The following is a 23,751-nucleotide window of genomic DNA, read 5'->3' on the forward strand; positions in this document are numbered from 1 at the left end:
ACCGATTACTCGTGTTTGAGAGCCCTTGCCAGCGACTCAAGATATTGTTGATTACATGCAGAAAATCCATTCCCAGGTGAAATAAAACCTCAAAGATAATTATGTCATTTATAACTCACAGGTCGACTAGAGTCGCGTTAGCTTCGTAAAAGGTGATTTGGTCATGGTCTATTTGTGTCCTGAGCATTTTTTTGTTGGTACTTATAATAAATTGAGCCCACAAAAATTCAATCTTTTTTGTGTGCTAAAACTTTTAGGGAATAATGCTTACGTCATTGAGATGCACAAATATTGACAAATATTGCTTATCTTTAATGTTGTTGATCTATATTATTATTAGAAACAAACAAATTCGTCAAAGCCGAATTCTTTTCAGCTAGGGGAGAATGATGCAGGTGCAAAGCAGGTCCAGGCTTCAGAGGTCTGTGTGGAATACGAGAGAACGATGGATACTCGCCTATAGCCCATCGCCCTAGCTTTCATTTTTTGGTGCCAAGAGAGTGGTCCAATCGGATCCAATCCAAACGCTCACATGAAAATCCAAATTCAAAAAGTTTTTTTATAAACAGGTGATATGAGAGAGACAACAGTTCAGCTGTTGATGAGACTTATTGATTTTTTTCCTTGAAATTTCCCTTGAATTCTTTTACATTATTGAATTTATAATTGCTTTCCTATTGTTTTTATTTGCAAGGAGCGTAGTCGAGTAGTTAGTCCTCTCAATTTACATCAATATCTCTTAACAGATCCTGTTAGATTAACCTGCTACTCTTGTCAAATCAGGCTCTCCAAGTAATTTTCAATTGAATTTGAATTTGGAGACCTCAAACCATAACCGCCTATCTAGAACTCATCAGGGTAAATGGTAGAAAGTCGGTCTGGCACCTGCATCATACATGCCCCTACAACAAGCACTAATGGGACTTCCACTTTATAAAATATATGGTCTTCGACACTGGCGATGTCTGATTGACCAAGAATTCCTTAAGGCTTTGGTGGCATCCATATGGATGTGATATTATGACCTTAATAGCTATTATGGCCGTTAGATATGCCTGGTCAAGCATCCACTGCCTTTGGATCAAACAGGTGTGCTGGTTTCATGAACGTCAAACATCAATGAATACAAGAAACGGTCACCACTCAGAATATGCAGTATGGTGAGTGCATGGATCGATCATACTGTTGCCCATACCCCCTCGTATGCACATACCTCCAAATCTGTCTTCAAACGCAGTCAATGGCACAATCTGTCTCAGTTTGCACAATGACAAACTTTAAACTCACAAGGGTCTTCCATTTTTTCTCAAAAAAGAAAAAGAACAGATTATGAAGTTTGCAGAATGATACATTAATCTACAATCACTCGATTATCGACAAACTCGATGCTAATATTGGCTGGACAGGAGCAGAAATCAGGCAAGAGGTAGAGGGATAATTCACAAGCTTGGAGCTTCACCAGTTGGCACAGGACGTGCATTTAGCAGAGGTTGAAGAGCCTTTACAACAATGCTCATGTTTGGCCGAAAGTCTGCTTCATATTGCACACACAAAGCAGCTACTGCAGCCATCTGCTTGCACAAAAAATTATACAACTATTAACCAGAGCACTAATTTCGAATACCAAAATGTATTAGATTTATGACTAAATGCAACAACCGGTTTGAGGGCTACCGGGTTGCGACTTGGTTTTATGCTTTACACAAATAGTTAAAGGAATTTGGGCACAAAAGCTAATTGGGAGGTCACCACATTGGAGTCATATGATAATGCATCAACCTACAAGAGATGAGAGAAAAGGGTAAAACCTTTGCTACTGCTTTAGGAGGGTAGTCCCCTCCCAGCCGAGGGTCCACACATTGTCTGACCTTGTCTTCACTCAGTCTCGGTGTTGCCTGAAGAGAATATAACAAATATACAACGGTAAGCAAACACACGCAAGCACATACAGTACAAAGCAAGCAACCAACCAAAAGATTCATGCACATGGTTGAGAGACGATCGTTACCCATGTCACGAGACTCTGTTGTCCCCTTGGGAGTGTGTGATCAACAGGCTTGCGACCTGTCAAGAGCTCCAGAAGGACAACACCAAAGCTGTAAACATCACTTTTTGAGCTCAGCTGCCCAGTCATAGCATATCTGCAATTAACAAACAGGACTCAGCTCGGACATATGGCCAAGAAACAACACATTGATAACAGAAACATATTGTAGCCAAACCATCTATCACTAGAAGATCATATGCTGTCAAAAGAAAAAATACAATTTGCCACCAAGAGCACTTCGAGCACGGAAAAAAACAGAAAGGTGAAGTTTAAATTTTTTTTTAATGATATGCAATGTTTAGACCAAATTCAAACTAAACCACTGCAAGCATCCAGGCCAAGCAGGGGTCAAGTTCAAGAGCAAGACCAACTAGAATGAAGGTGTCTTCATTTTGAAACCTTGATGTCATAAAATGGTTAGTAGAATAAAACATTGAATTTACTATAATTTTGCATATTAATAGGACCAAAAGACAGCAGATCAAGAATCATATCTCAAATCATACACGGCTAGTCATATTCAAGGGAAACTTTACAGAGGACCTGATGAATCACCAGTATCCATTTTTTATACATTAATATGGTCACAGAACATTGTTGGTAGGCTTTCCTCCAAAAAAAGAACATTATCGGCTAACTAAATTGCAAGAAACCTGATTCATACTCTTTGCAACAGAGGATTCATATGCAAGAAACATGTCCCTCCCTCCTAAGATTGCTGATGGCAAAAAGTTAGATTACATCTTTTACCATCAGAAGTGATGTTTCATCCTTCTAAGCTCTACCCACCCGTCGGATTCAAGGTGTACAAGATAAAATAATGTATTTCCAGCAGTCTGTTTCAAGTAAAATCAAGAATTTGCAACCACCCTTTCATGACCATGACCCATTACTCCCACTGTTTATCCAGGCCCATTGAAGATCAGCAGCTTATCCTAACCAGCAGCCACCACCAGCTCATGAGAACTTGATTCAAAGTTACCATTCCTTGAATGCCAAAGACCGGCTACATTACATTATTCAGGTCCATAAAAGATGCAATACATACCAAGCAAAAGTCACTTCACTTATTATCTGAATTTCTTGGCCCATCTCTCCTGACTTGCTTTGGACTTAATATAGACAGACAAACTAGGAGCCTAATATTGTAAGCAACACCATGCGGCAAAGGACAAGGACATGCTCTTAATGTTGCCAATTATTTGCTCACTCAATTCCACACATTTCAAGTTTTTAACATGTTGGCAGCTAGGGCTGCACAACAGGTCAGGATAGCCCATCAAAAGGTCGTGGCCTGGTCAAAGCAGCCTGTCCACTTGGATAGGCTGGGCCGATGCTCAACACCCTGGCCCAGGCCCAGCTCACTTGGGTCGGGCCACAGGCTGCCAGCTTCTTCCAACAAGGGGACAAGCTAAGCCGGCCTGGCCCAGATGAGGACACAGGTTCAACTATGTCTATGAAGTGTCATTGTGTGCCTTGCGTCCCCATCAATGCTTTGTAGTGTTGATATCGGACATGCATGCTAAGGCTCCATGTGACACAGACCCGCACTAGCTGACAGTAGAAGGCAATCAAGATTACATTACACTATCCAAGAAGCAAGATGCACACCTAAAGACACTTATACACAATGCACAAATTAGTGAATTGAATCTTATTTGAATTCACCTAACAAAAAAATATTATTTTAATCCAACAAAATAAATTATTCAAGAGCCTTATGATTAACTCTGTCTACCCTATAAAGGCAGGAAAAGCAGCACCACAGAGGGCCTCCAGGCAGCAGAAAGCCATGAGACCAAATTGGTTTCTCAAAGGTTTTATGGCTGCACCAAATGTTTCCTTATTTATATCATTTTCCAGCTGTTGTCATCTTTGTAGTATTGTTGAATATCTTGCTAAAGTAAAGGCCCTTTTACAGAAATATTTGTACTCTGGCTTCCTCTAAGCCAAAGCCCAGTTATACATAAACCATCTATTTGAACTTCCTAATTCTAGAATGCTGTCGATCAAATTGTTTCATAGGTGACATGAGTAAAGGCCAAAAAAAAAAATTCTAATGCATCAAATATATATGAAGATAACTGAATCATTAACAGACAATGTGGACGACAATTTTCATGGGTAGAATGACTGAGAGTAATTAAAAGCCTATAATAAGGTTTTTATTTGATGAAAGTAAACATAGCCAAATGTTAGATCAGTTAAGGAAAAAAAAAACTCTTTAGAAGAGAACCCAATAGATGTTTGCATACCATTAATAATGAAAACCTTGAAGCTGAAACCTATTTACCTAATAAAGAAATGAATTATATGACTATCATGTATTACCATAAATAACTTCTCAAACACAAATATGCTGGACATTTCATTTAACATTTTATACAGAAATCTTAATCAGAAAAGAACTTACTCTGGAGCATGATATCCAAAAGTTCCCAACACACGAGTTGAATGAAGCCTTGCCGCATTATCAGGCGATTGATTTGATAGGTCAAAATCAGCTATCTTAGCTGTATAATCGTCAAACAACAGAACATTGCTGGATTTTATGTCACGATGGATAATGTGAGGCTGTGCTTTTTCATGTAAATATTCAAGCCCTTTTGCAGCACCTACAGCAATTTTCACTCGCTGGGCCCAACTTAAAACTGGACCTGGTTGAGCTCCTTTGACACCCTTACGTCCTACACCATGCATTCATACTACGTATCAAAATTCATGTCCTATATCCAACACATTCATGACAATGAATGAAAGGAATCAGAATGCCATATAATGACTAACATGATGCTTCTGTCATCCAAGTTACACAGATCAAAAGTTCATAGAATATTCCTTGCATTTGTGTTCTCATATCTAGAGAAAAAAGCACATCCTTTTACTAGTGAAAAGTTTCTCCTATAGGATATTAGAAAGGAGAACTAATAAGACAAGGCATGAATGGATCATTTCTTGTGTAGGATCAACAGAAATGAAAGGAGACCTGTAAGAGAAGTAATCTGGACTGTATCATTTATACAAATTCCTTCTTCAATCTCCACAACTTTAACTATAAGGCCACAATAAAAAAAAACATGGAAACAGTATTTACATTCTCCACAATTTGATGCTCACAGGTCCTATTTGCTCCTGTGTCTCGTTTTGACGTAAATGAACACTTTATCACACATGGTGGATACAGTCACAGCTGTGTTGAACATGATCAATACCACAATATCCAAATTCATCCTGACTCATGATAGATGTTTATTTCTGTGAACTAATTCTTCATCTATGCAATTCAACTTTAAGTTAGATTTGTTGATCATAATGCATTGAAACTGTTATCTACAGACTGATGGCAATTTCCCTAGAATATTTTTAGCATTTTGTGCATGAACCAATGTTGTAAATAGCATATCGGAACCCGTATCACATGAGCCTCAGATACGGGTATATTGTACCATATCGTATCGGATGATACGGTAAAAATTTTGAATTAAAAACCACACAAATCTAAAAAAATACAAAAAAAGAGACAAAACTCCAAAAAAATTAAAAAATCAGAAAAAAATTATAGAATGCAATAGAAAAAAAAACATGAATATATGAATTATGAGTAACTAAACATAAACATGCACTAGTAAAACATTGAATATGAGACTGATAACGCTCCTAACAAACATTTAACAAAAGTCACAAGTCACGAATGTTTGATTATTGATATCAAAGTTATATATTACATAACAAAACAAAAGAAGAAGCATCATAATCTATCAATCATAATGAAAACGATATTCAAATGATGGATTTTCTTCTTAGTTGTCTTCTTCTCCTCCTTTATCCACATTCATCTTTGGGCCAGCATAATCATTGACATCATCTACCAAGCCTCCATCTCAGCCTCTAAGTGCCTCCAATCCTCTGTTAATATATATATATATACCCGATAAAGGGTATTCTTGTAATTCTGCCCATTAGGGGCATTTTAGTCTTTTACATGCATTTTATTTTACATTTTCTTTTTTCTTTTTATTTTTCATTTATTGTAAAATGCATTTAATGCATTGCATTGGGGGTCCCAACCAAAGGAGTTGTTGGACCCCCAACGGTCACAAATGTGACCGTTGGGGGCCCAACGAGTCCCCTTTTGGGCCTCCCAATGTCCTCTCTCTCTCACTCCTTTGTGTATAAATAGAGGGGTATTCCCCCATGTAAGTCATGGCCTTTTAGGCCCTCATTCAATAAAGTTTATGTAACTTATGCCTCTTCGTAGGCGTCTTGTGGTGTCCCTTAGTGGACCATCGTGTTATTCCCCATTATGGGGTTGTGTTTGTCCAATGTTGGACCTTATGAATGCATTATGCATTCTTGTAATTCATTTACGCATACTTTCTAACATGGTATCAGAGCAAGGTTGTGACTCAGTTGCTCTTCGGTGCATCGGGAAGTGTGTTATTCAAGAAATATTAAGAAAAATGGTGAAGTTTTTTTGTTCTCGCTCTTTTCTTTCTTAAAGTTATTTGGTATGTATTCTTTTTCGTTTAGTATCATGCATTATAAAGAAATATCTACTTCCTTAATAATCTATATGTATGTGTGTTTTGTTTTTTAGTACTTGTGTTATTCGGTTCTTCATTGAGCCTTTGCTTTTGTGTATATCACATTTGATATATTTTTAAAATCTCTTAAAAGATAATTAGTTAAATCAGTGAACTTGTTTGTCATTGCTTAAAACTTCCTTTTAATAGGGTCGTTAATCGTGCTTATCTTTCAAGCATAAGTTGATGTCAATCTTGAACTCGTGTGTATGGTTTTAGGAGTCTTTGTGATTTTATTGTTGTTTTTCAAATCTTACATATGATTTAAAAGCTTTGTATTGATGGACATCTTTGACTCCTTGAATTTAAATTTTTATCAAATAACTTTGGTACTTTAAAGTTATCTCTTGCATGTTTGCTTAAAAGCATGAATTATATATGTGCGGGAAGTTTTTAAAGAAAGATGAGTTGAGATTGAAGTTCTTTAACATATAAAAGCCTGTGATAATTCACATCCTTTTCTACACACTTGCTATCATATATTATGAGTAGTGATGTTTTTTTTAAGAATCTCAAAAATGATTTCAAATCACGTCTTAGTGCATTTTTTTGTAATTAGAGATTCCTCATGTAGTGATGTATGAATACCTCTAGTAACTCTTGAAGTATGGATTTCTTCCATTTGGAGTTAAGTTTTTTCCTTTCTTCTTTGCTTTACATACTCGTTTTTGAGTGTTGTGTGATTCTTATTGGTGAATACTATGTGTGAGACTTCCTCAGTTCTTGTAAGAAGAGTGTTTGTTCTTGTGAAAATCCTTCAAAGTTTCGGTCTTAAAAGGATTGTTCTTTTGGGAAGTTTTGTTGTGGGCATTTGAAGGTCTAATTGTAGAAGTCAAATTCTTTCTACAAGTTTGGTCCTTTACTTTTGGATTTTCTACTAATATTGCAAGTTTTACAAACTTGTTCTTTTTGTGTGAATCTTTCCGCATGAGTTTTTCCAAATTTTACCGCATCTATTAAAGAATGCCCATATTAAACTAAATTTGTTATATTGTCATTCGACATCTTATATTACATAAAAATTGCATCTATTATCATTTGGTGTGCATATAATTTCCCTTTATATCTATCATGGTTAAAGCTTGAGGGATTATAGCCCAAGCTCTTTTAGTGAAACTTATGACTTTTGGGTTCGCATTTGCGAGTTTGTATTGTGCTCTTTGTGCACAAGTGTTCTTGTTGTGCGTGTGTGCTCACATTTGTTTTCAAGAATATTGTAATATTGTTCTTGGTATCTTGTTGAAGATACTTTTAAATGAGTAGTTAAGGTTTGATTTGACTCTTGGATTATTCCAAATCAGTTCTTGCACATGATGTTGCTTAATATTTCATGTTGTATCTGTTGCATAATAAACCTTTTTGGTATAAAATAACTTCTTTAAAGAATTGATCATGATAAAGCATAATTCGTGTTTATGCATAATCGTTGTTATAAAGCATATTGTTGTGATTGATTATATTGGACCTTTGATTTGATTTTTTCAAATAGACCCTCTTTATAAAATCACCTATTTGGAAATTGATTGCCTTTTTATGGCATTTATATTTATCCATTACAGGTTATTATTTAATGCATCATTTATATGGCCTTGTTATTGTGATATTAGAGATGTTTGTTGAGGTGAGTTATGTGCACCTCGTGTTATGTCATTTTAGATTGTCAATTTGTAGTTTGACTCTAAAATGACTTGTTATGTGATCTCTAATTGTGAGTGTGTCACTCGTTTTCTTTTTGGCCATTGATTTTATGAATGCTCTTAATTATGTATACCTGTGATGGATGTATGAAGTTTGAAACCTTAAATGTTTTAAGGTATATTAATGTTTTATTTGTTAAATGTTCGTCATTACAAGTCTTATAGCCTCAAAAGTCTTCTCCTTTTATACTTCTTATCTAAGTGTCATTATATGTAGACAAGACATATTTTTAACACATTTGTGTGTGTTGGTAGCCCTTTGTTGGCTTTGTTGTAGTAGTTGAACACACTTGTTTTGAGTGTCATTATATGTAGACAAGGCACGTTGAGTCACATCATTGTGTGTGATTTTTAGTCCATGTTGGCATTTGTGTCCTTGTTCTAGTCGCTGAGATGTATGCCCATAGTTGGCTTCTTTCACTCATTTCAAGTGTCATTTTATGTAGACAAGAGATGTTTTGTCACACCTTCGTATGTGTTTTAGCTCATGGTTGGCTTGATACTCTTGTTCTAATAGCTAAACATGCTTGATTTTGAGTGTCATTTTATGTAGACAGAGATGTTTTTAGTCCATGTTGGCATTATGTTTATGTTTTAGTTCTAGTAGTTTATACACTTGATTTATTGGTTTTGGAGGACTAATGAGGTGGTTGCTTGTAGTGGATAAACGATTGTTGAAATTTACAAAATTTCATTATTAATTTACTTTTGATCCTCATATATCATATGAGATTTCCCTCTAAATGAGTTTTTCTTAATCCTTACTACTTGCAAAAAAAAATATTTATGGATAAAAGGATCATATCATTGATATCCATATTTGAAAATCAATTTTACATCTTGGCATTTAACCTATAAGGGAATTCAAATATTTTGCATATTAAGTGCTTATGATTTTCGGCCACCTAGTGAGTTTTTGCATTTGTAAATATTTGAGTGAGAAATTCCTCAATGTGTAAGGTTCTCTACTCAAATAATATTCATTCTTGACTCTTGGGTGGATGTTTTTTTAATTAGATCATGTCCTTGCAAGTTCACATATGGCATTTGTTTGGCATAGAATTTCTTCTCTCTAAGATATGAGAGAAACCATTAACTCATCTTTTGTTGATAAAATGTTTCCCTATTGTTGATCTATGTGTGTTAAACATGCTTTCTTTCGTATGCTCTTATACACATTCCCTTGGGAGCAATTTTGTTCTTGTGTGAACATTGTCTTCTTAGATATATTTCTAATACATGAAAATTTTTACTTGATCTTAATACAAATCTCATATTTTGTGTGTCTTTGTGCACTTGTGAGTGATCTCCGTGCACACTCCTTACTTCCAAATATTAATAAAACCCTTTGTAAGAATGTTTTTGGGAGCCTTAGTGCTCACCTATTCTAAGAGATTCAATCTTTTGCATTTGTGGGTGTCCCCTTTGTACCTTTGGGTACTTTTATTCAAGTGTTCTTGGTGTATCTTTGCACACGTATTCCTTTGTGGTGTTGGTGCTTGAAGTGCACATCTTTGAAGACATTTTTACATGGTTCTTGGAGATATTTTTGTTCAAATGTTCTTAGTATGGCCTTTGTGCACTTATCTCTCTTCAAGAACTTAGTGTGTTTTATCAATGTTTAAGGTTAATTCGTGTTTTACATAAATACTCAATCAAAATGCATAAATTATCTTTTAAATCATTGTCCTTCTTAATCAATGTTATGGTCTATTATCCATTTTTGATATCTCTTATTTGATTAAGATACAAAGATACTTTTTACTTAGAGTTCTTTTGGCTTGTTCCACCGGATCTTCAAGATGGGATGAATGAAGCATCTATGATACATCATGAAAGGAAATTGGGGAAGACAGCTAAAGGTTGACAAATGCAAAGTTCTTTCATGTGCTATAATGTTGATGACTTCCATTGAAGACTTGGAACCCTCATTTTTTATCTTCAAACTTCTCGTTATCCCCATGCAAAGTTTGAGGGGGTTGTTAAAATATATATATATATATATATATATATATATATATATATATATATACACACACATCTCATCATACTCGATAAAGGGTGTTTTTGTAATTTTGCCCATTAAGGGCATTTTAGTCTTTTTACATCTTTTTACATGTATTTTATTTTACATTTTCTTTTTTCTTTTTATTTTTCATTTATTGTAAAATGCATTTAATGCATTGCATTAGGGGTCCCAACCAAAGGAGTCGTTGGACCCCCAACGGTCACAAATGTGACCGTTGGGGGCCCAACGAGTCCCCTTTTGGGCCTCCCAATGTCCTCTCTCTCTCACTCTTTCTCTCACTCCTTTGTGTATAAATGGAGGGGTATTCCCCCATGTAAGTCATGGCCTTTTAGGCCCTCATTCAATAAAGTTTATGTAACTTATGCCTCTTCGTAGGCTTCTTATGGTGTCCCTTAGTGGACCATTGTATTATTCCCCATTATGGGGTTGTGTTTGTCCAATGTTAGACCTTATGAATGCATTATGCATTCTTGTAATTTATTTCCGCATACTTTCTAACAATCCTCATCATCATCCAAGACACCAGGCTCTTCTTCAACCCACTCATCTAATATATCAAGGTTATCAATACTAATGGGATAGTAGTTGCTCCTTTAGCATCTTCTCGATTCTTTTTGTATTTGTTTGCAATATTCAAATATTAATTAGAATACAAGTTGTATTAAAGTGGATCCACTAACATATATCTTAATGTTACCTTTGCTTCAATCTCATGTAGTAGGTAACAAATACAAGATCATTTAATTGAGAGTGCTCTAATCTATTTTTTTTCTTTGTAAGGATGCGCTAAAAAAAATCAATTTTTCTCACATCCACTTGCACTGCATCCCTAACTCAATATATGTTGTGCAAACCTAGATAATGAAGGAGGATCTTCACTAAACCTATTCCACCATTGATCTAAACCAACAAAAAAAATATATATCATGAGAGAAAATCCTTGCAACATAAAAGTACATAATTAAATATATTTCATGTTTTTTATGTGTTTCCTCACTTCTGTGCTTTATCTAAATTGGCAATCATCATTTTTAGATTTTGTTAAAAATTTAATTCTTACATTACAAATCATGAAATTTAAGAATAGTCACTTTTATTTTAGTTTTTATTCGCGTTCTAGTTCGATCCTATTCAATTATAACATTGTTTTTTATTCCTCGCTTCCTATTTAAAATGTATCGCTTTTCATTTTCGCTTCCCGAATTGTTTTTCACTTCTGTTTTCTAGTTTAATAACCTTGATCTTAACCAAGGTTACTAGAAGCGCCATAGGACCCGAGGAAGCACGCTTTCCCAAAGCACATTTCGAAAGCGCAAAATGTGGCGCTTCCAAAATGCATTGGGAAGCACCATAATTAAATGGGAAGCCGCTTCCCTTTCTTTTTTATTTTTTTTCTTCTTTTTCCTTCTTTTTTCGTTTTCCCCTCGCTTTCGGTTAGCTTTGTAGAACACTACTAGTTCGCTTTCGAGACAATTTCTAGTTCACTTCTAAGTCGTTATGTGCTTCCCACTTCCTAAAATTTTGAAGTGTCTCACTTCCCGCTCTCACTTCCTCGACTGACAACTCTAATCTTAACCCGAATAGGTTTCTGGGCAGTCCTCATTGCAAACCACTCACCTGTAACAAACATTTGCTTTAATTCATTTTGATAAATAACAACTTAACAAGGCTCTGAACAATCAAAACATTCATAGCAAACCTTGTTAATGCAGGGCGGATCAACTCAGCTCCCTTGGTAAACTTCATCATCAAGTTTAGGATGGCCAAATGATTATAAATGAATTTTGTTACTTTTTTAAACAACTCAGCCCTTTCCTATTTGCTATAGTGATGGATGAGCTTACGAGATCAATTCAAGAAAATGTGTCGTGGTGTATGTTGTTTGCTGATGATATTGTTTTGATTGATGAGTCTAGAGTTGGGGTTAATGCTAAGTTAGAATTACGGAGACAAACATTGGAAGCAAGAGGTTTTAAGTTGAGTAAGAGTAAGACAGAATACATAGAATGTCGGTTTAGTAAGCTACGAAGTAGTGATGGGAGTGTAGTGAAGCTTGGTGAGCAAGAAATACTGGTGGATGATTGTTTCAAATATTTGGGATCTATCATTCAAAAGTATGGAGAAATTGATGGAGATGTAAATCATAGGATAAAGGTTGGTTGGATGAAATGGAAAAGTGCAACTGGAGTGTTGTGTGATCGTAGAATGCCATTGCGGTTGAAGGGAAAGTTTTATAGGATGACTATTAGGCCCGCTTTACTATATGGTACGGAATGTTGGGCTGCCAAGAGACATCATATTCAAAAAATGAGTGTAGCTGAGATGCTTATGCTGAGATGGATGTGTGGAAATACAATAAAAGATAAGATTCGAAACGAGGAGATACGTAAGAAGGTAGGCGTTGCACCCATTGAAAATAAGATGAGAGAGAATCGTTTACGGTGGTTTGGACATATTCGGCGAAGGCCTAATGATGCTCCAGTTAGAAGGATGGAGAAATGGAAAAATATATTAGTTAAAAGAGGTCGGGGTAGGCCTAAGAAGACTTGGATGGAAATTATAAGAAAGGATATGAATGCTTTGAACCTCACCGAGGACATGACATTGGATAGAAATGATTGGAGGAAAAGGATTCATGTGGAAGACCCAGAATGATTTTCTTTTTTGGTTCATATCGCCGACCCCAATTGTTTTGGGATGAAGGCGTAGTTGTTGTTGTTGTTGTTGTTGTTTTAAACATCTCAATGCACTCAAAAATGCCCTCAATCTCAATATCTTCAAACATGAGATCAATGCAATGCGCTGCACATGGACACCAAACAAAGCATTTATGTTCCTCCTACAACATTAATCCAACAACTTTGAAGTTTGTTGCATTATCAGTAATGAATTGAACAACATTTTCAAAAGCTTAACATTTTCCACCACCTCTTTAAAAATCACAAATTTTAAAAATATAATTTCTTTATTGCTTGTCCATTCACCCATTTGCCATGATGGTGCAGCCTCTGAACTCATCACATCACTTTTGCTTCAAAATCCAGCCCTCAATGGATAATAAGAGGTATCTTGTAATCAGCTCCTATACTGGCTATTGCATCATCCATAGTCTGAAAATGATCCAAGTTTGCAGCGTTGAATGGTATACAAGTCTCATAGAAAAGCACTTAATTGTTAGATTTGTCTGCTCAATCATTTGCATGGAAGTCATGCCAGAACATATATCTGGTTGGGCTCCAGGGGATGCCCTAGGTGAGAAATAAGTACCAATCCCATGTCCTAGACTCATAAATCTCCTATCTCCTCCCCTCCTTTCCTTAATACTATCACTAGGTCCACCAGAAGATGGTGCACGTTCAGTACCACTGTTGCTTGTGCCCACCACCACCACCACCCTTATGATGTCGTAAAAACTCCAACTCCTCTTTAGTGGGCCAGTCACTCTGTCAATTGCTTCCCCATACGCCTTAGGTGGCATTTCTGGTTCTTCCCAAGGTTGGGACATATCGTAGTACCCAGTTTATGTCGTACTCCTATTATTTTTTCTGCCTCTACCTCTGAGATTTCTTTAAAAGCCATTCATCTGTCATTTCTCAACATCTGGCAAATTCAAAAAAGTACACGTGGTTGTATCTTTCCTTGTTTCAGCTAAATGATGCTTCATCCTTGAAATGCCTCAATGAATTTGCCTCATACAATAGTTGTATCGGTTCAACATCCTATTTCCTTCATAAACAGGTGTACAATGATCCCCATGTTGGGTCTCTTGATGTAGCCATGCTCCAGATACGTTGAATCAAACCCTTTAGAGTTCATATTTGAGGGTTAGAGGGACCAAAAATGTGTATGATGGAAATGGGTGGATTAAGATAAATCAGGCCACTATGGCTCAGATCTAGCACAATCTCTAATTTTTAGGGTGGTGTAGGATAGAAATATGTGAGATTTAAAGGTTAGAGCAAAAAAAGGTTGGGTAGGACGGAAATGTGTGAGATTTGAGGCAAATCACACTTCTAGGGCTCAGATCTAGCAAAAACCCAAATTTATAGGGTAGATTTGATCTCAAAATATGGTGGGTAGGCTTATAAAAGGGGTTTGGGGAGGGAGAACATGAAAAAACAAGGTTAAAATTACCCTTGGGAGCTAAAAAATAACCCTATAAGTGGCCGGTCACCACTTTTCCAGCACCAGAAAAGTAAAAAAAAACACAGGCTGACTCGATGATACGAAGTATATTATATGATGCACCCTTGTATCGTACGATACATATCGTATCGGTACGCTAATTGTATCGAATATGATTTACTACTTAAATCACATCAGTTCCCCCATCGATACTACGATATATCGTATTATATATGATACGATACCGACAACACTGGCATGAACACACACACAAAGGTCACATTCTTATTTCCTAGTTATAATGGATTCATGTCTGTTCTAAAATGTGTCATGTTCTGTACCTGCAAACCATCAATGTAACACAATTACATGTTCATATCCTTGCACATATTGTTTTAAGTCCTTGTGGTTGCAAGTTGGAAACTTCATCAATGCCTAACAAAATGTTTACAGTTAGCTTTATTTTCAACTTTATTGTTCTTTTCCCTTTCAGATGGCCATTCAGGGATATTTCATCGCCTTATATTCTTCACTTTTAGTTTATCAATGAACATATGTTTTGCACAAACTTGTATCATGGAAGTGCAACTGCCCTGCCTTTTTATTTGTCCAACCAATTCAGGAAAACCAAACATCCTACTGTCCAAGCAGTAGGGAACATAATTTGCTCCAAATACACAGCCAAAATTGTCATCCTACACTTAGAAAAATGGACCTAGCAAAAATAAGGCCATTTATTCAAGAATCCACCAAGTAAAACCTCCTTTCTTCATTCATGCCAATGATGCTTTTCGGGGTGAAACATCATCCACTGTCATTTAAATGTGACTGATTGGAAAATACCAGATTATGTTTTAGTGTTTTGGAGTGATTACTTTGTGCTAGTCATAGCATAGAAATAATCCTTCATGTGGCAATCCCACACCCACAGTACTTCTCTTCATTAATCGAATGCTGAGACAACTGCCGCAGTCCCATTCGTTATTCTGCAGTGATGTGTTTCAAACACATTTATGTTAAAATGTATTCTTCAATCATTGTAATCATATATATATTATATATATAAAAAGGTTGATACATATACATATATGGTATATATGTATATGTATCTACCTAATTATATACATAAAATATATATTTCTCTATTATTAGCCGTAGGGGTAGTTTAGTCATTTCACTTAATTTTACGCATATTCTATCTAACAAATATGATTGTAATCCTTATTATTTTTTATTTATTTTTATTTTTTATGTTCGTACTTCTCAAAGTACAATGAGGGGCTCACTCTTAGAGACGTTGGAGGGTCTCCAACGTCTATAAGAGGAGCCCCTCCTTGCTTCTCTTGGGGGTAATAAATAGGGGACTTCCCCTTGTATTTCTTATATTCTTGAAGGAGCTTTAGCTCCATTGTAAAAGGTTTTTTTACCCTATTTCTCATAATAAAGAAATATTCTTTTAGCCTTTTGGCTTAACCCCTTTGTGGGTTTATGGGTTTAGCACTTTATTTGCTTTTGGTTGCCCCTTTGTGTATTTGCACCTTAAGTGTGCATTTATGGGTTCATTATCGAACCCGTTGTTTTCTAACAATTTCTTGTGTACAGACATCTTAAATACTTTACTTTTTCACTCTAAGAAAAAAACCCTACAACAGACTGTTTTCTTGTTCATAACCTTGTACCAGCTTTTCCCACACTTGCCGTGCAATCTCCACTCAAAAGGTAAACCTAACAAAGCAGCCTCAGAAAGGGGACATTGGTCACACGATGTTAAAATCCTGATCAGTGGCTCTATAATTTCAAACACCATTATAGAAAGAGATTATAAAAATAACAAGATGTTTATTTATTGTATACTTGTTCTTGACTCCAATATGAATGCCTTCCACATTATTGCTGGTGTTTGCATCTCATTCTCACCACTATAATACCCACTTTATTTGATAGATGTTTAATACTTTGTAACATGGAAATTGATACTAGTATGCAAATTCTTCATGAATGTGCTGATTGTTTAAATGTTGTCCAAGATCCAGCTGAACGCTGGTCCAATATGCATGATCTCAATGTTCTTAACCAGCCAGGTGCTCATGTTTTCACTTTTCACACCCATAATTTTTGTATTCATCGACATTTTCGGGATTGATAATGACCTTCCTCTTCACCAGATAATTCTGCTTCCATCACAAGTTCATGAAAAGGAATTCTGAATGTCTCTCATTTACCTTGGACATATCATAGATTGCACACTATATAGTATATACCTTTATTTCCACCTATGTCACATGGGCATTAGTGCAGGTAGAGGGTATGACATATAAAGTGGATACAACAGTAGAATTTTGTAAAAGATGGTTTTTTGTGTGTGTGTGTGCACATGTTGCACTTACGCTACAGTTTACAAAGTAAATCTAAATATGAACTATGTAGGCAACAATATATCCTTGATCATTTATTACTAAACAATACATAAGAAATCAGAGCTACAACGCGTGTTAACTATATAAAATGAAAGGGCAACTAAAAAATGGAGAATGAGAATTTTAGATATGGAAAAAATGGAAAATTTTAGAGTAAGCCAAGCATTCCATTCATCACTATGATCACATCATCAAGAGAGAGGAAGTGAATGACTTGGCATTTCACACATTTATCCAAATTGGTATGTAATCTTGGGCCAACATTATTTGGCCCAATATGAATCACAGTTAGATCAGAACAAGCAAGCTAAACTGGGCTTTGAGTAGCAACTCCACTTCTTTTTTTCTTTCCCACTTTTCTTATCTCCATTTCTTTTTATTACCGCAGTTCTGTGACTTGTCAGAAAATTCTGAATTAATAAAAGTTTTACCCTTTTTGAAGAAAATAAAATAAAAACCAAGGTATTCAAATATTTTTCTTTCCCTCTTTTCTTATCTCTCCATTTCTTTTCATTAGCATAGTTGTGTGATTTTTCAGACAATTCTAAATCAATAAAAGTTTCACCTTTTGTTGAACAAATGAAAATAAAAACCAAGGGAAGCAAATAGTAATCTACTACAGGTCCAAGATTGGAAGAAATGAAACTTCATTTCAGATGACAATGAGAGATGGCAAGAAATATGGGCCATTTGGTCAAGATTTAAAACATGGCAACCCCATGGATGAAAATTTGAGTACCCACAACAAGCAAGGCCATTGAATTCCCACCTTCCACAAAATATGGCTATAGAAAATTTCTCAGTTAAATGCAAAGCACATTCACAACATTAACAGATTTCCTTGTGAAATCTTTTCCTTAGACAATCACAATAGCAAAACATTTATCTGACAATCACTGACATATGGACTTTTTCTAGGATAGGTACTGCTTATCTACATCTCCAGATTCTACACCTGAATTATGTACCTATGATGACTCCAAGATGACCACTTGGCAAGGACATTGTGATATTTCATTCATTGCTTAAGCGTTACACTCTCATGGAATGTAAAAAGGACATTGCTATCTGATACCAATGAGCATCCAAGTAATTGTCAACTTTGACACATCCAGCCACTTGTCCATAAAATTTAGGTCTAGAACATTTACATGAACTGACACAATTAAATTCTAAATTTAGAACTCCAAAATTAGACTATGTTCAAGAATAATGATTAAAATGCTCCCAAGCTAATGATCATTCTACTATATTAAGTGAGGAAGAAGTAAATCAAGTTGTAACATCATTACATTAAGGGGCAATAAACCGAACCTATTATCAAATTGTGTTTGCTTCAGTCAACTGTATTCACTTGTGATAAACTGGAATTTTAATGGCAATCAACACCAAATCATCAATGAATACCACTAGCAGAATGGTTTAAGGCACTTATTGTTTCATGTAGCATGAGCCCGAAGATCATAGTTCCTCTAATAGGGCCCTTCATGATTTTGTTACTACACTGATACAGTCATCTACCCATATGAATTTCTCACACTGCAAACGTTTTCCCCTTAGTGTTTTGCTATTCAGAAATTATCAGATTCACAAATTGGAAATTTGATTAAACTATAAACACATGAACTAGAATACCTTGTGAGTTCAGACAAATTTTGAGGGGTGTTGGCTTCTAATTGATGGGCAAAATCTACATGAGAAACTGAAATTTACTTGGAATATTAAATATGTGGAGAAAAAAGTCAGGAGTACTAAAATTCAAAGCTGTTAAATTCATAGCATGTTTCTGGTACAAGAAAACTAAGTGTTATACAAACATCCATACACTGAACAGAACTGGTGTTAGGAAACTTATGATTTAATTCAATGGGGACTGATATGCAAGGATCATTAACAAATGTCTTCAACTCTTGGTTATTATTTTTACTTTAGAAAAACAAACAAGCTATGAGAACAAATCATTCAGCATCAGTCATTATTGATATCAACCCAAGACTGCAACATTCAGTACCATGAAGGATATCATGAAGAGAGCCCATGGTTGCAAACTCATATGCAAGAACACGAAGGCTTCCATCAACACAATAGCCGACCAGCTCCACAAAATTTTCATGCTTGAGCCTTGAAACCATTGAGACCTGTCAAGAGCTTCCAGAAATTTAATATAAAACACCCACATCAACATTATTTCCCAATTCAACTATCCAGTAAATGCAAGAAAACTGACCTGAGCAAGGAATTCTTGGTCTGGCTGCTTACTGGCATCTAACTTTTTGATAGCTGCAGCTTGATCACTTTTTAGGACACCATAAAATACTCGGCCATATGAACCCTCCCCAATTAGGGCCTCAGCACCAAAGTTGTCTGTTATCTCCTTCAATTCATCCACTGAAATATCAGCGACTAAGATGGGTTGAACCTTCAAAGTCTGTGCACCCTTAGGAGTTGCTTCTGTGGGACGGTAAGCTCCATCATTCCCTGCAGAATTTTCCATATAATTAGTTCCCCAATAAAAGACATAACATGTAAATGATAGCACTATTCAAAGTTCAAAACAAAAAAAAAATCCAAAGAAAAGTATAGAATGGTTAATCAAGAATATTTAGCAATAGAAACTGACATATTTTTTAGATTACAAAACAAAATTTATACTAACCTAAAGATGACAAAATATATAAGATTAGTGCATACTCATTCGAAAGGCTGATATCAAATATCTTCAAAAAACATATCCACTAGATGTGTGAGATAAATAGTAATCACAGGTTGCCAAACTGAGCATTTAACATGGGGTGTTTGATATGAAAACTAGATTTAACAGGTGTATATGATGTTTCCTAGAAGGCCAGAAATACCAGACAGTATAAAGCAAGCTTGAATGGAGCAGAGGGAAGAAAGTGTTCCGTGGGGTACAGAACTATTCTCTACAATAAAGGAGTTCCCAGATATTTTAGAAAGCTTTGTCTGAGAAGTTTACAGACAGAGCTTTCTCTTATAGCTGTAATCAAAGGATGGCAACTCTTTTTAAGTATCAATCTAGTGACTAAGTCATTCAAGGACCAGCACCAAACGCTTATGCTATTCCTTCATGAGCATTTACCTCTATTGATAGCATATAGACCTTTTGTTTCCTATTCAAACCTTAACAGAGTGGAACGCTTAGATTGTGCCACAATCTAGCCAACCAAGGGAAGAGGCAGGTGATTGCAATCCAACAACCGTGACAACATATTGGAGCAGAAGAGATTTTACATTACAGAATCCTTTGGCATCTGATGGGTACGTATAAAGAGCAAAGACCCATAACTAAGGCTGACTAAACCTGTTGCTTGGGTGCTGAAAAAATACCTTTTGGGTGACAGGTTATAACCTACCAGAACTATATTCAGACAGACAATTCTAACATGCTAAGCATAAACTTAGACTTACAGTACAGCAATGCAAAAGAACGGACCAGATAGAACCATATAAATTGTCTGTTTGATGTAAAGAGTCGTGTTTTGTATGACAGGCAAGTTCTGTAGAAGTAAATTGGCAAATTGCACCACTAGTGTCCATGTGTAGAAACAAATTCCTAAAGGAAAACCAACTGCCAAACAAAATAATGTACAGACAATAAAAGGGAAAAGTGGGGCTTCCAAACGAAGCATGAAAAGGAAATTATTAAGAAGCACTGCACATCTGCAAAAATGTAGCACATTCTTCTCGGTAAAAGACACAACTTACGCTGATTACCACCCATATTGTTTGCAGCAAACGGGCTTCCGCTATCAGTTGTTTTCAGGATAGGATCATCTTCACAGCAGCTAAAACAGCCCATTCTTATGTGGCAAAAGAATCAGCTTCTTTCTTTTTTCCAGATGCCAACAGTTCTAAAACATGAAGTCAGATGATTACTTAGAAGGGCCCCAATCACAAACAAGAGAGAGAGAAAGAGAGAGGTTTCCAAAATCCCATGCTAGAATTCAAAAGTAAACTAGAGAAGCGAATTTTAAAAATGAAAAAAAATATGTTGCGAATGATTAAAAAATAATAAAGTAAACTAAGAATTAAATACTAACTCCGCCTGTGTATAATTGTTTAGTTATACACTGCCGGACCCAAGCCCGGATAAAGGAGGAGGGTTGCGCTAGGCCAGAGACAGCCAGCATAAAAACTTAGTCACACCCTATGAATATGAACCAATATGAGAATTTCTACACATCCATCTAAGCATACGCATCTCAGCTACACTCATTTTTTGAATATGATGTCTCTTGGCAGCCCAACATTCCGTACCATACAGTAAAGCGGGCCTAATTTATAGGACGACAATTAGGCTCGCTTTACTATATGGTACGGAATGTTGGGCTGCCAAGAGACATCATATTCAAAAAATGAGTATAGCTGAGATGCGTATGCTTAGATGCATGTGTGAAAATACAATAAAAGATAAGATTCGGAACGAGGAGATACGTAAGAAGGTAGGTGCTGCATCCATTGAAAATAAGATGAGAGAGAATCGTTTACGGTGGTTTGGACATATTCGGCGAAGACCTAATGATGCTCCAGTTAGAAGGATGGAAAAATGGGAAAATATATTAGTTAAAAGAGGTCGGGGTAGGCCTAAGAAGACTTAGAGGGAGATGATAGGAAAGGATATGAATGCTTTGAACCTCACTGAGGACATGGCATTGGATAGAAATGATTGGATGAGAAGGATTCATGTGGAAGACCCAGAATGATTTTCTTTTTTGGTTCATATCGCCGATCCCCAATTGTTTTGGGATGAAGGCGTTGTTGTTGTTGTTGTTGTTGTTGTTGTAAGAATTAAATACTAAACAGGCGTTTCCAAAAGGGAATGTTAGAATTCAAACTTCAAAGTAAACTAGAGCAACTAGCTTTAAATGAACGAAAGAAAATTAATATGTTGCGAGCAATTAAAAAGAAAAGAAAAGAAAAAGTAAACGAAGAATTAAATTCTAAACCCGTGATAATTTACAAATGTACAATAAATTCAGTTTCTCATCCTTCACTCAGCCAAAGGAAAAAATAACACAACAAATGAAAGTAAAAGGATGCCAAAAATATCAGACGAAACGTAACCAGAGAAATTAACTGATCCAGTCAAACTAAAACGCTCCAAATTCCGAACGACTGAAAACCAAAACCTGGCTCTGCGATTTACACAACAAGAATGAAGAGCGAACAGGGTTTATTCATATCGCAGGACCCAACCAAAACTTTGCAGAATGAACAGCTCGAAAGATCAATTAAGAGGATAAAAAAAAATTACTCAGATAACATGAACGGGAAAAAGATGAACAAGAGGAAGGATTAATGATATAACATCACTCCGGTTAAAAGCTCAATACAAATTCTGGTTTAGAATATGATAAAAAAACTTATTAAAAAGAAACCAGGATGTAAATTACTGGAACTGAACCAGTAAGAAGGCACGGCTAAAAATTCCAGCTCTATCCGGACACTTACACGCGCGGGTTGACACTATATATCAACACGGAAATGACGGAAAAATTAGCCGATCCTAACCTTTTAACCCTAGATATTCGTCGATTAAAAAGAGAATCAATATACAAGTTCACTAAAGCAATCAAGGCCGTAAATTACGAAAGAAAATGACAAAAAAACGAAATTTTATCCATTGACCTACCTTCAAACCGAGCATAAACCCAAAAACAAGAGGAAAAAGCAAATTTTTGAGCCGCAAACACGAAAATATCACTCATACGAAGACAAAATTTAAAGATCGACCAGAAAATCGACAAAAAAACGTAAAAATCGAACAGCCAAACATAGCGGAAAAGAAAATCGAAGATTTCCCCGGAGGAAACGCAAGAGAACCAACCGAAACCGATCGAAATTGTGCCGAGAAACGATCATTCGTGAGAGAACAGAAGAATATCGATCTTCGTGACAGTATAAAATGTAAAAAAAGAGTATGAAAAAGTTAAGTTTTCGTAGTCTGACCTGCTGATAGTGAGAAGAAGAAGAATAACGCCTGAAGATTTCGTAGTCTTCCCCGCAAAAACAATTCTAGGGCACAGAAACTACGAGCGAGGCTCACTGCTCACTAGAGAGAGAGAGAGAGTTACTTAAGAGGAGATCTGACAGCGGCTGAAGGACGCGAGAATGACGAGTGCGATCCGTATCAGAGACTGTGTGAGAGAGAGAGAGAGATTGAAAAGTCTACGGAATCGGGAGCTCGCAGTCTGAGAAAAGCAACTGAGATGGAAAAGAAGAAGAAAAAACAAAAAGAAAAGAAAAAATGTCAATTTTCAAATGAGGGTCACACTCGTACTACTTATCTATATTATACCAGACAGTTTTTTCTTGTTTTTCAAATACACCTCGGCCTCTCAATTTACCCTAAGTAAATAAGCAACCATGACTTAATTCTCATTAAACTTATTTGTTGAAATGAGCAATTTACTCCTAAGCATAGTGACAAACGTTTTTATTGGCAAAAACTCGAGAGAAATTGAAAAAATTTCATAAATCTTGCATTTTTTTGACAAAATCTTTGCAAAAATAAATAAATTTAAAAATATAAAAAGCATTTTTTATAATAAAATGTTAATAAAAATTATTTAAAAATAAAAATACATGGTTTTTTCATGATAAATAGTTGTTTAAAACATAAATATCGCGTTTAAATCATAGTGTTAATGTTTTTTCAAAAATCTTGCAATATTTTAAAAATCTCACAAGAATTTTCTGTTTTAAACTTTATTACCATGAGATTTTCATAAATATCCCTATATTTGTCACTATGCTCCTAAGAAAGAAACTAAGAGCCGTTTTAGCTTCAAATAATGAAGCATCAAAGAATAAACATGTGTTCTAAGCTGAG

The 23,751-nt window shown here is 35.7% G+C and overlaps 1 protein-coding gene across 1 annotated transcript; it reads right to left on the reverse strand.

Annotated features, from left to right (window-relative positions):
* Positions 1-1,204: 1,204 nt before the first annotated feature.
* On the reverse strand, positions 1,205-23,113 carry LOC149817590 (pto-interacting protein 1-like). The gene is made up of 8 exons (XM_089984837.1): positions 22,869-23,113; positions 20,625-20,770; positions 19,126-19,376; positions 18,910-19,036; positions 4,461-4,734; positions 2,009-2,141; positions 1,809-1,895; positions 1,205-1,571 (listed from the first exon to the last, which is right to left on the reverse strand). Exons 2-8 carry the CDS (start codon positions 20,716-20,718, stop codon positions 1,440-1,442), a joined length of 1,098 nt encoding a protein of 365 aa, XP_089840963.1. The 5' UTR covers positions 20,719-20,770; positions 22,869-23,113; the 3' UTR covers positions 1,205-1,439.
* Between the last annotated feature and the right edge of the window lie 638 nt (positions 23,114-23,751).

Source organism: Nuphar pumila, chromosome 13 (genome assembly GCF_984573655.1).
Source record: "Nuphar pumila chromosome 13, dmNupPumi1.hap1.1, whole genome shotgun sequence".
In the NCBI taxonomy this organism is placed as follows: domain Eukaryota; kingdom Viridiplantae; phylum Streptophyta; class Magnoliopsida; order Nymphaeales; family Nymphaeaceae; genus Nuphar; species Nuphar pumila.